We start from the raw sequence: 17,724 nt of genomic DNA on the forward strand, positions 1-17,724 counted from the left end.
GTAGGGACACCACTACTACACCACAAGGGTCCCAAATAGTACCCGAGTCTTACGACAAGGATGAAATTTACTTTCTATTCCTAACAAAACATCCTAATCAACAAGTCTGAAGCGTTGTTTAAATAAACAAAGCTGTGCCGACAAATCAAGGACATTAATGCATGTTTTTATATGTATCACAGAAGCAAAATGTTAGACACCTTTGATTGATTTTTGAAGTGAGTTGTGGGCTCATGTAGTCAGTGTGGATTTGTTCCAAGCTCAAAGAGTTAATGGTTCCTAAGTATTTCTGATTGTTGACTATAAGCAGGAGGTCATTACAGAGTCATAGAGTCATACAGCACCTAAGCAGACCATTCAGCAGCACCCAACCAGTCCATGCCAAACATAATCCCAAACTAAGCGAGTCCCACCTGCCTGCTCCTGGCCCATATCTCCTGTACCCACACCCACCACTTCCTCAGGAAGTTCCCACCATGTGCAAACCACCCTTTGTGTAAAAGATTTGTCCCTCATGGCCTTTTAAAATCTCTCTCCTCTCACCTTAAAAATATGCCCCCTAGTCTGAAATGACCCCATCCTAAGAAAAGAGACTTTTTTTTAAATTAAAAGAGGATTGTAAATTGGAACCTATAACTTTATTCACTCACAGGATGTGGTCGGCTCTGTCCAGGCCAGCATTTATTACCCATCCCTAACTGGCCAGAGGACAGTTACAAGTCAACCATTTGCTGTGGGTCTGGAATCACATGTAAGATGGCAGATTTCCTTCCCTAAAGGACATTAGTGAACAAGATTGTTTTTCCAACAATTGACAATGGATTCATGGTCATCATTAGGCTTTTTTTTATTGAATTCAAATAATTCCACCATCTGCTGTGGCAGGGTTTGAACCCAGGTTCCCAGAACATTAATACTAAATTAATACTCTCACCAGAATACCACCAGGCCACTGGTTCCTGTTCTTGCCACTAACGCTATCTATACCCCTCATTATTTTATAAAACTTCTATAGAGTCATCTCTCAACTTTCATTTTCCCAGTGAAAGAAGTCCCAGCCTATCCAGCCTATCTTTACAACGCAAACATTCCATACCTGGCAACATCCTGGTAAATCTCTTCTGAATATTCTGAACTGTCTTCAACTTACTACTATCCTTCCAATAACTGGGTGACCAGAACTGTACAGAGAAGACCAGGACAGGCCTTAGCAATGTCCTGTGCAACTTCAGCAAGAATTCCTATACTCAACTACCACACACTGAGGTCTGATCAAGAACTGGGGACATCCTTCCAATTCCTGGTACATTCCTGGAACTTCCAGGTTGCTTTTGTTGGGGTGTGGGTCTTAGGCAGTGGGAAGGTGAAGTGTATTTTCCCTCAAAAGTGATCTAGCTTTCTCATCCCGTTTATCCCTTCCATAGGAGATGGTCTAGTTAGTGTGGTTGCTTGGGAAAAGTGAGGATATTGATGTGCAATGTCACCGCCTAATGGTAAAGACTACGCTTGATGGATCTGTTGGTGCTTTCCTGACTGTACTTAGTGACAACAATATTACTGGCTTGAATAGTGATGACTTGAGAAATTCGATTGGAGAAGTTACCATTGGAGACCAAACTCCAGACACATAGAGGTATTTATCATATGCACTTAATTTGTATAAAACAATTATTCTGCACTCTCAGATTTTTACTCAGCAAATCACCCTCCTTTTATTGAGGAAGTAAGCTGGCTGGCGATGTTGGGTCAATCTCTAGCACCTTAGATTGATAACTCAAACAGCAAAGCTGGGAGCTCTCACTCTCAAATTGGGGACAGCGACAGTAATGTTTCTGTCACTTTTTGAAACAGCTATTATAGGTGAAGGTGAAGGGGTGCTAGGATCCCTCCATGTGATCATGACGCATACCCATATACAGACAGACAGACACACACACACACACACACACACACACACACACACACACACACACACACACACACACACACACACACACATCCCAATCCTGACCTTGACCGAGAATCTGGCCCCATGTCACTCTACGCATTGACCAGACTTTTCCCACTGAAGGTGAAGCCTCTTTCAAATAGTCACCTGTGTTTCTGAGGCTGGATCCTGCAAGGCTTCTGGATTCTGCAAGCTCCAGCAAGGTAAGGAACATGGCATGACCTTGGGGCTTAACAGTGTTATCCTGTGAAGAGGAGCTGGAAGACGAGGTATCTACAGATGATCCTTGCCACGTCATCCTGACCTCGTGTTGGCCTTCTCCTTGCAAGTGCTTATCAGAAAATGTTGGCCCATTGTAAAGGCAGCGGCGTGATTTCAGCACTTGTCTCCGTTCTGCAGTAAGAGGGAAAATCTGCAAAATTATACCATTATGCAATAAATTGCAAGCTATTCTTTTTCTCTCACTGGTTGAATCAAAGGTGTAACAGAGGATCCCTCCTTGAATGTCCCTGATCGAGTCTGCATGTTAGTCACAAACCCATAGCTGTTCCCAACAGGTTACCATAATCAACATGTGTGCATGATTATTCAATACACATAACTATGCAGCTTTAATACATGTACACTTTCGTATGTACCATGAAGCAAAGTATTCAGTGTCTTCAATATGCAAATCAATTCACAATTCAAAAGGCCTATGAAATAATTAACATCATTTTGGAGCTGCTGATAATTTTTAAATGTAAAATTATGAAGTTATCAAGAATTATTACATGATGGGCAGCATTATTATGACTAAACTCAGTCAGATGTATTTTCATTTCATTCCTCTGAACTTTAATTACCTTCTCTAGACAATGTGACCAAAACACTGTGGTAGTTACTAAAATAATAAGACCACAAGAAATAGAAACAGGAGGAGGCCATTCGACTCCTCAAACCTGCTCTGCCATTCAATACGATCGTGGATAATGTGATATTCCTCACCTGCATTTTCCCCATAACCCTTCATTTCCTGGCCAATCAAGAATCTTTCTATCTAAACAGACACAAAGGCTCTGCCTTCACAGCTCTCCATGGCAAGGAGTTCCAAAGACTCTCAACTCTCTAACTCACTCTTGAACATTTTATTCTGAGCCTATATCCTCTTGTCTTAGACTCTCTTATGAGAGAAAATATCCTCTCAGCATTTACCCTGTCAAGCTCCTTAAAAATCCTTTATGTTCACCTCTCATTCTTCTAAATTCCAGTAAGTGGGGTAATAATTGCTACAGTTAGAAACAAGGGGGCTGATTTTTCTGAAGTGATAAGGAGGCAGGAAACAGGAAAGTTCCCGACTGCACAAACCTGTCTCTATTAAGGAGGCCTGTACCCTCTATATTTTTGTTTCAGGGTGGCAGGTCAAATGGAATCGGAACTGCTGCCTCCATATAGAGCGACAGAGGTGAATGAATGAAGAGGCTGGCAGGCTAGAAGGTGTCCACCCCATTTACTGGGACAATGACTCAGTTGTAACCATGACTGCTGGGACTTCAATCCCTCACTCTGCAAACACCCACTGTGCCCCCCCCAAACCTCATTAACCTTTATGTCCCCTTCATTCCCATTCTTACCTTCCATGCTCCTTTTATGAATCCTCAAATCTCCATTACTCATATTTACACCATACCCCTTCCTATAGCCTATACATCCACTCTCCCAGTGTCTACTATATACACAACCAATGAGCCATTGTTAAGTCTTTTGAGATGATTCAAACTAACAACATAAGCAAGAATGTTTCAAAAAATCCTGCTACAATCAATTAAAGTTATCAATTAATCATATCAAATCAATATCACTCGCTCCTCTCCATCTCACACCTCTTAGATCTTGGTGTGATTATACACACAAGCCACATCAAAAAATATGTTACATGGTAATAGCAGTGCCAATAAAACAAAGCTCTAACTCCCCTATAAACTGTATAAACATTACCTGCTGTGCTGAGTGCATTAGTCATTCCGAAGTTCAGCCAAATATTGAAAACAAGACCATCTAGAAAAACAGGTAGTTGCTTCTGAGTACAGAGATATCTCAATGGCAATGCTGAAGGTCTCTTCTGGTCGATGGCTCGAAAATGAGCACCCTATTGTTCACAACTCCTCTTGCTGGGAACCAAACTACTTCAGCAAAATTGGGTCAGCACGGTGGCTCAGTGGTTAACATTGCTGCGCCAAGGGACCTGGATTCGATTCCAACCGTGGGCAACTGTCTGTATGGAGTTTGCACATTTTCCCTATGCCTGCATAAGTTTCCTCCGAGTGCTCCAGATTCCTCCCACAGTCCAAAGATATAGGTTCGGTGAACTGGTCATGCTAAATTGCCCATAGGGTCCAGGGAGGTGCAGGTTAGATGGATTAACCATGGGAATTGCAGGGTTACAGGGATAAGGTGGGGGTGTGGTACTGTGTGGGATGCTCTTCATAGGGGAGGTGTGGACTCGATGGCCCGAAGAGGCTGCTTCCACACTGTAGGGATTCTAAGAAAATGCGGAGAATTTGAACTTCCCTCTGTAAGATGTGCAGGCTGGCTACCCACATCCTTTTCTTGGTTGGGTGAAACTGTCAGAAAAGGGAGCGGTAGTGTGAGTATCCTGGTATTAGGTCTTGCCTGTCACTTTTAAAGGCATCATGAGTTGGCCCAACCCAGCTGTAAACTGCCGATGTGAAAGGAATTAGGGGCATTCTTAACTTTACAGTACTATTAGCACAGTGCTGAATTGGATAAAAGCAAACCACAAAACAGCACTGTGGAAAAACAGAGGTTGCTATGTTGGTGCACTGTACTGAGGCTGATGGAATGTTGAGGGAGCATTACACTATACCTGGGCTGGGAGCATTAAATGTAAGAATTGCCAGAGCCTTATTCTGTATCCAATGTGTGGTCTCCTGGGTCTTGTAGATAGGACTGTGCAGATGAAGCATTACTTTGTATCTAACCTTTGCTTCTCCTCAGGGAGTGCTGATGCAACCATGTCGAGAGAGTTTTTCTCCATTCACCAGTCCTCCAGCCCATCTGGATGTTCTAGTTGGGGACAATGTGGAGACAGTATTAGTCTGCATTCTGTGCTGTACTTTTTAGGAGTGCTTGGTGTTGAAACTGGTGACTAAATTGGAAACTGTTCATGAATGGCTAATGCACTCAGTTCAGCAGGTAATGGATAAAATAGGAGAGTGAAAATTTTGCTTGATTGACAATCCTCACATCAAGGAAAAAGGAAACACAAAAAGGCAAAGCTGAGGAGGCTTTGCCCAGAATACTGTACCTGTTTTTTCCATCCACTTCTTTTTCCTTGGCTTGTGACACATGTTCCTTAGCCTCATTTTCTTGATGCTTGGAGGTGTGGAGAAAGGACTTATCTCCTCCGTATTACTCTGTGCAGCTTCCTCTGGGCTTGTAGACTCCTCTCCATTTAAGCAGTATTCTGGGAAAGAAAAAATTGCTGGCTGTCCACTTCATTGGTTGAAGGTATATTACACAATAACTGTATTTACATAGCACTTTTATTAATGTAGCAAAATGTTCGAAGGTCTTTCTTAAGAGCTTTATTAAATAAAATTTGACTCCGAGGTGCATAAGGAGGTATTAGGATTGAAAAGCTTGGTCATGGAAGCAGGTTTTGAGAAGCATTCTTTGAACAGAGAGAGAGGAGTGGGAAGTTTAGGGACAGATTATGTGGCCATAGATGAAAGCGGTGAGTGGCCACATCATCACTATGCCTGAAGAAGACTCCCAAAATGAGCTGTCTACTCTGAACTTCGTCACGGTTACTAGGAGTGCAGAGGAAATGCTTCAAGGATGTTATCAAAATCTCCCCAAAGAAAATACAATATTCCCACCAACTCGTACGAATCTTTAGTACACTGGACAGCTTAAAACTGTGTCTACCAACTGTGGGTAATAGGGATTTAACAAGAGGATAGCTTTGGAGGAGTAAAGCAATGTTACAGGGTTGTGGGGCTGGAGGATGTCAAAGAGAATGGGAGGGAGCAAGGTCAAGGAAGGACTTATCAAAATGCTGCCAAAAATGTAAGAAAATTCAGGTGGATTCAAAGCTTATCTACCCATCAGTTTCACTCTAGCATATGACATTCAATTGCACTTAAAACAATTAGTGATAAGAATAGTGATGCAGGAGTTAGTGCAGAATTTTGATCTTTGACCTGGCACCAGGTCATAGCATATAGAATCCCTACAGAGTGGAAGCAGGCCATTTAGCCTTTTGAGTCCACATTGACCCTCCTAAGATTATCCCTCCCAGGCCCCTAGCCTACCCCTGTAACCCTGCATTTCCCATGGCTAACCCACGTATCCTGCACACTATGGGCAATTTAGCATTGCCAATCCACCCTAACCTGCACATCTTTGGACTGTGGGAGAAAATCAGGGCATCCAAAGGAAACCCATGCAGACACAAACAGAATGTGCAAACTCTACCCGAGGATGGAATTGAACCCAGGTCCCTAGCACTGTGAGGCACTAATGAGCCACCATGCCAGCTAATGTCAATTGATGACTTTTTTTCACTCCATCAGATGGGGAAAGACTCAGATCTCTAAATCCAGATCTGGAATTTTTCAGATTAGGATTAAGATTTTCACGTTGGGATTAAAACCTTACAGATTTCTGAAGCATTGGATCAGGAAGAAAACGCGAGACCACTTTCTCATGAACAACCAGGTCTAGTAACGTTTTCCTTATCTATAACCCAGACCTATAAACTCTCAAAGATACAAAAAAGGTTCTGGACTCCCATTGCTGACCTATTTGTGACTGAATTAGCCCAAAGCTTAAAGAAGCTTGCGATAAGGAAAGGACCATCCAGTCCACAAAGCCAGGAGTTCAAAGACACTAAAGATAAGTCAGGTGGTCTTTGGTAAACTTGTAAAGTCAAAGATGATGTTTCATTGGAAGATATCATACACTCACCGCTTTCATCTATGGCCACATAATGATCCTTCAACAGGGTTTTAGTGTTGCTGATGTGTCTGTTAAGAAATGCAATGTATCGCAAAACCTGGTTCAGAATCTCCTTCTGTAAAAGAGAACAGAACTTTTGTTAAGAAGTGCTTTTCCTGTCAATAAGGATATGCCAAAGTGATTCACCGCAAATTGAGTACTTGTGTAAAACAGTGCATGTTGTGATTTGGGCAAACACAGCAGACAGATTTCACACAGAAAGATCTCACAGCAGGTGTGGTATCAACAACTTGTCAATCTGCATTTGGTCACAGGCTTACATGTTTGGATAGTGCACTGGGAAGGTCCACTGCTTTTTGTTATATGGGATCTTTAACATCCACCTGAACAAGCAAGTAGCGTAATGATTTGTGGTGTTATCTGAGAGTACCCCCAACAGTGTTGTACTCACTCAGTACCTCACTGAAGTGCCAAATCTCTGGAATGGGGCTTGACCCCATACCACTCAGACTTTGAGGTGACAGTCATAGTTGGAAGTAATCATGGGTGGTGGCTTACTCTTTCAATATTTGGAACTATTTCATTGGAGAGAAAACAAAAAAAGTTCAGAAATGCTAGAAAACTAAAGTAAGCTCTGAAAATATACAGTGCTTGAAAAAGGGGAAAGATGGAGTTTGGGTTGAAATTGAGCAACATAAATGGGAACTTCATAACAGCGCATCTATCTGTTCCTTAACCAGAGACAGACATAGCGCTGCAAGTTCCTGTTTATATGGGCGTGATTTTTATCTCACTTCCACCCTATTTTTTTGCTTCACAGTGGAATTTTGCCGACCAAATATTCTGGCTTTCTTCTTTCTCTCAACATGAGTTATGGCAAGGCTGGACGCAAAGTATAAGCTATTTTGACATGCTCAAGCCTCGGGGAAATGACGAGACACCGTTCTGTGTTCTGTGGATGATTTTTTTCAAATGCAGTGTTGTGGATCCTCAGGTGATTGATTAAACAATCAGATTCTGGATGCACACATCCTGTCACAGACAGAGCAGATGGTATTTGCATAAATGGTTCAGCAGGCTACCTCGAGTTTTCACATGCTCCCTGTGCTGTCTGCACTTGGCCTCCATTTGGACTTGCTGAAGATACTTGGATGCTTCTTTTCCAAATTGGGCGGTCTTGAGCTGGAGATTCGTATGAGTTGGTGGGAATATTGTATTTTCTTTGGGGAGATTTTGGTAACATCCTTGAAGCATTTCCTCTGCACTCCTAGTAACCGTGACGAAGTTCAGAGTAGACAGCTCATTTTGGGAGTCTTCTTCAGGCATGGTGATGATGTGGCCTGCCCAATGCAGCCATTGACAGTAACCTGTGCCTTGATGCTGGGTACAGTGGTGTGAGAGAGGACCATGATATTGGAAGACCTATCCCGCTATTAGATTTGTAGGATTTTGAGGGGGGCATTGCTGGTGATATTTCTCAAGCAATTTGAGGTGTCAGCTGTACGTTGTCCACGACTCATACATACAGAAGGCCTAATAACACTGCTGCTCGATAGACCATGAACTTTGTACTAGGTTTGAGATCTTTTGTTATCAGGCATACTTTTACCAAGATGGCAAAATATCACAATGGCATACTGGAATCAGTGTTGAGTTTCATCATCAATAGCAGTGTTGACCAGGCTGGTAGAAGATTTGGATTCTTCTGGACGGCATCCTAAAGCCCTTTCTCTTAGGTGACTGCATCACTACATCAACAACGGCGTGGGGCTTTGCCTCTGAGATTTTGCGTGTGTAAACATCATCTAGACACTGTAGTTCAACTTCAGAGGTTCTGGTAGTCTTAAGTTCTGGACTGGAGGTGATACAGGTTGGGCAGTTTCTGCTCATGCCCACTCAGGCAGCAAATTTCATTGATATAGGGTGAAGAGTTGCAACACGAAACATGGAGAAGAGTGTTACTGCATTGACACAGACTTGCCTGACCCCAGTTTGTACTCATTACTGGATGTGTGGTTGATCCTTTGGTGAGAATCACTGCTTCTATGCTGTCATGCAGCAGATGTAGGAGGATGGTGACAAATTTCCATATGTAATCAAATTGAAGCATCCCCTCTGGGTGACAGAGTTGAAGGCCTTTATGAGGTCAAAAAAGGCCATGTACAACGCTTGCAGCAGCTGTGTGCACTTGTTTTGCTGTGAAGACCATGTTCACCCTACCTCCCAAGGTCGGAATGTACATGGTGACTCCAGGAGGAATTCTTCAGCCAGTAGGAGGAGGCTTGATACACATTCTCACATTCTCTGTGCTAGAAACGAGAATAAACCTCTGTAGTTACCACAAATAATTTCGCCTTCTTTCTTGAGAATGGGCACAATTACAGTGTCTCAGAGATCCTCTGGAATCCTGTTCTCTCTCCAGAGGTTGTGTATACATGCCTAGGCTGTACTCCGTTGTATTTTTGCATCATGTTGGGGATTCTGTCTGTGGCAGTGGGCTTGTAGATTTCCAACTGTCAGATGGCCTTTCCAACCCCATGCTGAGCTGGGGTTCTGCTGAGGTGGTGAAGGTAGCATGCTGTAGGATGATGTTAAGGAGATCCTTTAAGCGCCCCTTTCAACAAATGCTTGCTGTTTCTCTGTCCCTTATGTGCACCACTCTGTTCTTAGCTCCTGGTGGGTTAGGTCTTTGGGCTGTAGATTGTCTCGGTTTTACTCAAGAATTCATGCACGGTTGTCCATACGTTGCAGATTTGTTGGGCTTTTTCTAATCACCAGCTGTTCTTTAGCTCAAATTTTTTAAAAATTGAACCTAGGCCCTCATTTAACTGCAAACCTGTTTTTCTATCTTGTGAGTATTGTTGGTGCTTCTAATTCCCAAATATTTTGCACTTGCAACTTCATAGCTCCGTGATCTTCCAGTCATTCTTGTCAAACCAGACTTGAGACTTCCTGTGGACATACCTAAAATTTTCTAGCAGGTGCTGTTTACGATGGATTTAAGGGCAGACCAGGCACTGGATATTCTGAGGTTCCTGTCTATTGAGCATTACCAGATTGACTGTGAGATGCTGACTGAGTAGGTCTATCCTTGCAGAGGCCTTGACATTGAATTCCCTTTGACAGTACTTCTGCTATTTTAAGGCCAGACTGATGGAGATAATAGTTGATTACTGCTGGACTGGGCATCACCTAACCTGGTTTACTGTCATGGCCCAGGAGATGCAGTCACTCATATGGTCCATAATTCAGATTGTGAAGCAGTGAAGCAGAAGTGCCATTGTCTTGAGAGCATTGCGATGAGGTCTTGTATTTGTCTCTCTGATGAACTGGGTTATTCTTATGACCAAACCACGTTACAGGAATTTCATCAGAAGGAGGACTCTATTGCTGTTTTATTGTCCCTACACCTCGTTGCCAATCACACATTCCCAGAGGTCTGCGTCCTTCTTCAATAAAGCAATAAAAGCACCATGGAGAATCAGCTTGCAGATGATAACTGATCATGGCTGGAGTGGAATTCCTTTTTGACTCATTTGCTGCTTCTAGGTTTGGAGCATATACATTGATGACTGGTCTGAGTACTCTTTCTGAATTATACTGGGCCGAAAGACATGAAACATTCACTTATCCCACGAGGTGGCTCACTGAGACAATAAACTAATTTGTTTTTTATGTTAAAAGCAACCCCATGGATCTGGCATTCATCTTCTGACTTACGTTTTCAGAAGATGTATTCATCACCTTGTTTTCCAAACTGGCTTTCCCCCACCTGACTTGGCTCACTCAGGGCAATAATGCTAACGTCACGGCACCAGAGTTCCTGAGACTTTCAGATCCATTGCTGCTAGGATTGTCCGTGAGGATATTCATGTTCCACATCTCAGCCTCATTTAGAGGAGTGACAACTGATGGATGGCTTCTTTTAACTTGGGGGTCACTGTCACACATTGACTATTGCAGGTACCTGATGTAGCAAGGTCCTCGACCAAAGCAGGATGCCACAGACAATTAGAATAGAAGCCCTACAGTGCGGAATCAGGCCATTCAGCCCACTGAGTCCACACTGAGTCTCCAAAGAGTGTCCCATCCAGACCCATGCCCCTATTTTATTTCTGTAACCTCACATATCCCATGGCCAAACCATCTCACCCACACATCTTTTGGGCTGCGGGAGGAAACCAGAGCACCTGGAGAAAACCCAAACAGACTTGGGGAGAATACGCAAACTCCACAAAGACAGTCGTCTGACAGTGGAATTGAACCTGGGTCACTGGCGCCGTGAGGCAGCAAGCTAACCACTGAGCCACGGTGCCATCCCAGATCAGATTCTGACTGAACAGATGCAAATGGTGTTGTCTCTAATCATCCCCGCTCCCTCAGCAGCCTAGAAGCCTGCACTCCTGTTTACTTGTGGTCAGTTTCATCCACACCAGCCACTTAATGAGCTTGCAAATCAGCATCAAATCGGGGACCAACGTGTGCTGTATGCCCATCTGTATCTGATATCTCGGACACACTGCTCACAGACACCTTTTTTTAACACACAGGCACTCCATACATATTCATCCAGTGTGGCCACAACAGCAGGTTAAAGGCTTGGAATCCTGAAATGTGTAAGTTATCTCCTGACTCCCTAAAAACTATCTACAAAGCACAAGTGAGGAATGTGATGTATTACTCTCCGTTTCTCTGGATGAGTGAAGCTCCAATTACAATCAAAACGTTCAACACCAATTCATCTGTAATTGGGATATGCGAGTCACTGATTGGACCAGAATACTCATCTCCAACACTGCCCATTGCCAGCGCCAGTTAAAAGCCAACCACAGTGTTGGCCAGACAGGGTAAGGATGGCAGATTTCCTTCCATAAAGGACATGAGAGATCCGGATGTCTATTTATGACAACTGGGTGGCATATTGACTCAGTGGTTCTCATGGCACCAGGGACCCAGGTTTGATTCCACCCTCAGGAGACTGTCTGTGTGGAGTTTGCACATTTTCCCCGTATCTGCATGGGTTTCCTAGAGGTCCTCTGGTTTCCTCCTATGGTCCAAAAAAATGCAGATTAAGTAGATTGGGCATGCTATAGTTGCCCATAGTATCCAGGCATGTGTAGGTTAGCTGCGTCAGGCATGGAAAATGTAAGGTTACAGGAATAGGGTGGGTCTGGGTAGGGTGCTCTTCAGAAGTTTGGTGTGAACTTGTTGGGCCGAATGGTCTGTTTCCACACTGTAGGGATTCTATGGACTAACAGCAATTATATGGTTGGTGTTAATGTAGTAGTTTATTCCAGTTTTTAAAAACTGAATTCAAATTTCACCATCTGTCATGGAGAGATTCAAATGCATGTTTTTATAGCATTAGCTTGGAGTTCTGAGTTACTAGTAAAGTGACATTATCACACCACTACTTCCCCAAGGTGTTACTCTTTCTGTGGTCAATCAGTGATTTCTACTGGACAATTATCTAACTAACTGGATATGCCTTTCAGAGAAGGTCAGTTATCTCAGTTGGTGATGCAGAGTGATAGCAAGTTTGGGTTCAATTCCTGCACCAGCTCAGGCTACCATGAAGGACTCTTTCTCAACCTCTCCCCTTGCCTGAGGCGTGGCGACCCTCAACTTAAACTCACCAATTGCCTATCTCTAATGAGATCGCTGCCCTAAAGGACTACACCAATTTTACCTTTCAATGTTCCCATCAATCCCTTTCTCCAGCTGCTGCAATTGCTTTAACATTGGGACTGTCACTATGTGAAGGGTGATGGGCTAACTGCTTCCAAAACAACTGGGTCTTCTAGCCAAGCCACCTCAGCACTCACTCACCCTCAAAGCCATCTTTGGTCTGCTTCTGGAGCCAGCAGGCCCAATTCTAGCCGTAGGACTGTATGAAGAACTGTGCACTGTTGAAGAAGTATTGGTAAACTGCAATGACCACTTAGACTGAGAATATGAAAACTGGTAGGCAACACGGGCGTGGCAGAAGGGACGGAGGGTTCATTTTGGCTTTGCTGACCTAAGCAAGCAAGTTGCTATTTCTTGTACCTTTGTAAGCCTTTTCTCCCGTTTCTGTTGAGGGACTGGTAGAATGGCAGCCAACTCCCGCAGTGAGTTCACATTACTGCGATACTGCTCCCTGGGAAGAGATTACACAAAAGATTCCTGAGAAGATGCTTGCTTCATAAATGGATTGTTTCAATAAATGAAATGAACATGAGAATGGGCATGTGAAGGTGGGAAGGGGATAGACTGCGGCAAGGATTACGTGAGGGAGGAAGTGAAGGGATATACGTGGGAACGATGGAAGGGAGAGGTTCAAATTTGGCTCCTGCCCCCTTTGTGCCTATTGGACAGGGCCCAGCAATTACACATTCATGGCACACAGGTCTATGAGCTATGAACAGGTAAGCAGAAAATGTAATTGCTGAACTTCCGCTGTCGAGGAGGTCACTCAATCCTTGATCAGAATGATTCTGAAAGCAAGCTCTAATGTCAGCGTTGAGGCCCCAGAATTTCTTCATGTTAAACTCTGCAGACTGCAATGGTATGCTGCTTTTCACAAGATGGGACTTGTATGAGACCTTACAGCACCATCTACTGGGGAGCTAGGGATATTAAAACACATTACAAGCATATGACAACTTGCATTTATATAGCACCCCTTTTTGTTCAAATCAATCTGTTCAGTGATGTTATTATACACCACTGAAGTAGACAGGCCTCCTGGCTCAGAGGAAGGGATGCCACCACTGTGCCACAAGACCCCTCTTTAATGTCATTGCAGATTTACAGCACCTGAGCAGGCTACTTGGTACGAGTTTTTTTTATAAGCCTACTCCCATGCCATTTGCAAGTTCTTCTGTTGCTTTCTCCCTCATGCATTTATCTGGCTTCCCTTAAACGCACACTGAAACCATTCACTGCAGTAGCAATGTCCAGATTCTCAATAATTTCTGGGTAAAGATGTTCCTCCAGAATCCCCCATTAGGTTTATTGATGGCTGTCTTACAGTTATGGCCCTCTATTCTGAACTGCTCGAGGGAGAAAATTCCCAGGGTGACCAAGTAGGTGCTGAGGATAGGTTAGGACCAAAACCCTTCAGTACAACTCTTGCAGTTTGCCTCTCATGGTATGCTTATTAGAGGATACAGGAGATTTGCATTGAAAAGGAGAATTTCGAAAGTGCCCCAATGAAACTTACTGAAATTTGCAAAGTATTTACAAATGGAAGGATTATTTCAGTTAGGAGCTGGGATTATTGAGTAATTTAAAGGAACATAGGATACACTCCACCACACAATTAGAGGTAAATAATCACTGAATGGAGGGCCTGCACAAACAGGCACCTCCAGCAAATACTGAAACACCCAGGCATTTCCAAAACATACTGAGACACCCAGGCACCTCCTATGAAAAGAGGCACAACGAGGCACCTCCTATAAACACTGGCACACCCGGGCACCTCCTTTAAACACTGGCACACCCAGGCACCTCCTGTAAACACTGGCACACCCAGGCACCTCCTATGAACACTGGCACACCCAGGCACCTCCTATGAACACTGGCACACCCAGGCACCTCCTGTAAACACTGGCACACCCAGGCACCTCCTATGAACACTGACACACCCAGGCACCTCCTATAAATACTGGCACACCCAGGCACCTCCTTATAAACAGGGACACACCCAGGCACTTCCAATACACACTGACACACCCAGGGACCTCCTGTAAACACTGACACACCCAGGGACCTCCTGTAAACACTGACACACCCAGGCACCTCCTATAAATACTGGCACACCCAGGCACCTCCTTATAAACAGGGACACACCCAGGCACTTCCAATACACACTGACACACCCAGGGACCTCCTGTAAACACTGACACACCCAGGCACTTCCAACAAACACTGGCACACCTAGGCACCTCCTATAAATACTGGCACACCCAGGCACCTCCTTATAAACAGTGACACACCCAGGCACCTCCTGTAAACACTGACACACCCAGGCACCTCCTGTAAACACAGACACACCCAGGAACCACCTGTAAACACAGATACACCCAGGCACCTCCTGTAAACACTGACACACCCAGGCACCTCCTTATAAACACTGACACACCCAGGCTCTTCCAATAAACACTGGCACACCCAGGCACCTCCTATAAATGCGGCCACACCCAGGCACCTCCTGTAAACACTGACACACCCAGGCACTCCTGTAAACACTGGCACACCCAGGCACCTCCTGTAAACACAGACACACCCAGGAACCACCTGTAAACACAGATACACCCAGGCACCTCCTGTAAACACTGACACACCCAGGCACCTCCTTATAAACACTGACACACCCAGGCACCTCCTGTAAACACTGACACACCCAGGCACCTCCTGTAAACACTGACACACCCAGGCACCTCCTTATAAACACTGACACACCCAGGCACCTCCTGTAAACACTGACACACCCAGGCACCTCCTTATAAACACTGGCACACCCAGGCACCTCCTGCAAACACTGGCACACCCAGGCACCTCCTGCAAACACTGGCACACCCAGGGACTGCCTGCAAACACTGGCACACCCAGGGACCGCCTGTAAACTCTGGCACACCCAGGCACCTCCAGTAAACTCTGGCACACCCAGGGACCTCCAGTAAACACTGGCACACCCAGGGACCTCCAGTAAACACTGACACACCCATGCACTTCCAATAAACACTAACACACCCAGGGACCTCCTATAAACACTGGCACACCCAGGGACCTCCTTATAAACAGTGACACACCCAGGGACCTCCAAAAACACTGGCACACCCAGGCACCTCCCGCAAACACTGGCACACCCAGGGACCGCCTGCAAACACTGGCACACCCAGGGACCGCCTGCAAACACTGGCACACCCAGGCACCTCCAGTAAACTCTGGCACACCCAGGGACCTCCAGTAAACACTGGCACACCCAGGGACCTCCAGTAAACACTGGCACACCCAGGGACCTCCTATAAACACTGACACACCCAGGGACTTCCAATAAACACTAACACACCCAGGGACCTCCTATAAACACTGGCACACCCAGGCACCTCCTTATAAACAGTGACACACCCAGGCACCTCCTGTAAACACTGGCACACCCAGGGACCTCCTGTAAACACTGGCACACCCAGGGACCTCCTTATAAACAGTGACACATCCAGGCACCTCCTGTAAACACTGGCACACCCAGGCACCTCCTATAAACACTGACACACCTAGGGACCTCCTGTAAACACTGACACACCCAGGGATCTCCTGTAAACACTGACACACCCAGGCACTTCCAATAAACACCGGCACACCCAGGCACCTCCTATAAATACTGGCACACCCAGGGACCTCCTGCAAACACTGGCACACCCAGGCACCTCCTTATAAACAGTGACACACCCAGGCACTTCCAATAAACACTGACACACCCAGGCACCTCCTGTAAACACTGGCACACCCAGGGACCTCCTGTAAACACTGGCACACCCAGGGACCTCCTTATAAACAGTGACACACCCAGGCACCTCCTGTAAACACTGGCACACCCAGGCACCTCCTATAAACACTGACACACCTAGGGACCTCCTGTAAACACTGACACACCCAGGGATCTCCTGTAAACACTGACACACCCAGGCACTTCCAATAAACACCGGCACACCCAGGCACCTCCTATAAATACTGGCACACCCAGGGACCTCCTGCAAACACTGGCACACCCAGGCACCTCCTTATAAACAGTGACACACCCAGGCACCTCCTGTAAACACTGACACACCCAGGCACCTCCTATAAACACTGACACACCCAGGCACTTCCAATAAACACTGACACACCCAAGCACCTCCTGTAAACACTGGCACACCCAGGGACCTCCTGTAAACACTGGCACACCCAGGCACCTCCTATAAACACTGACACACCCAGGGACTTCCAATAAACACTGACACACCCAGGCACCTCCTGTAAACACTGACACACCCAGGCACTCCTGTAAACACTGACACATCCAGGCACCTCCTGTAAACACCGACACACCCAGGCACCTCCTATAAATACTGGTACACCCAGGCACCTCCTGCAAACACTGGCACACCCAGGCACCTCCTGTAAACACTGGCACACCCAGGGACTTCCAATAAACACTGACACACCCAGGCACCTCCTGTAAACACTGACACACCCAGGCACTCCTGTAAACACTGACACATCCAGGCACCTCCTGTAAACACCGAAACACCCAGGCACCTCCTATAAATACTGGTACACCCAGGCACCTCCTGCAAACACTGGCACACCCAGGCACCTCCTTATAAACAGTGACACACCCAGGCACCTCCTGTAAACACTGACACACCCAGGGACCTCCTATAAACAATGGCACACCCAGGGACCTCCTATAAACACTGGCACACCCAGGCACCTCCTATAAACACTGGCACACCTAGGGACCTCCTGTAAACACTGGCACACCCAGGCACCTCCTTATAAACAGTGACACACCCAGGCACCTCCTGTAAACACTGACACACCCAGGCACCTCCTTATAAACACTGACACACCCAGGCTCTTCCAATAAACACTGGCACACCCAGGCAACTCCTATAAATGCGGCCATACCCAGGCACCTCCTGCAAACACTGACACACCCAGGCACCTCCTGTAAACACTGACACACCCAGGCACTCCTGTAAACACTGACACATCCAGGCACCTCCTGTAAACACAGACACACCCAGGCACCTCCTTATAAACACTGACACACCCAGGCACTT

General features: G+C 45.6%; 1 protein-coding gene across 1 annotated transcript in view; it reads right to left on the bottom strand.

Moving 5' to 3' along the window:
- Nucleotides 1-17,724, bottom strand: part of LOC125447744 (meiosis initiator protein-like) — a 182,120-nt gene that overhangs the window by 42,795 nt on the left and 121,601 nt on the right. The window contains exons 5-8 of the mRNA XM_059640887.1: nt 12,959-13,049; nt 6,920-7,025; nt 5,256-5,414; nt 2,096-2,341 (exon numbers count right to left, since the gene is read on the bottom strand). Of these exons, the coding sequence (XP_059496870.1) occupies nt 2,096-2,341; nt 5,256-5,414; nt 6,920-7,025; nt 12,959-13,049 (602 nt within the window). The remainder of the gene's footprint in view (nt 1-2,095; nt 2,342-5,255; nt 5,415-6,919; nt 7,026-12,958; nt 13,050-17,724) is intronic.

The sequence above is a fragment of the Stegostoma tigrinum genome, chromosome 39, assembly GCF_030684315.1.
Source record: "Stegostoma tigrinum isolate sSteTig4 chromosome 39, sSteTig4.hap1, whole genome shotgun sequence".
Classification (NCBI taxonomy): Eukaryota; Metazoa; Chordata; class Chondrichthyes; order Orectolobiformes; family Stegostomatidae; genus Stegostoma; species Stegostoma tigrinum.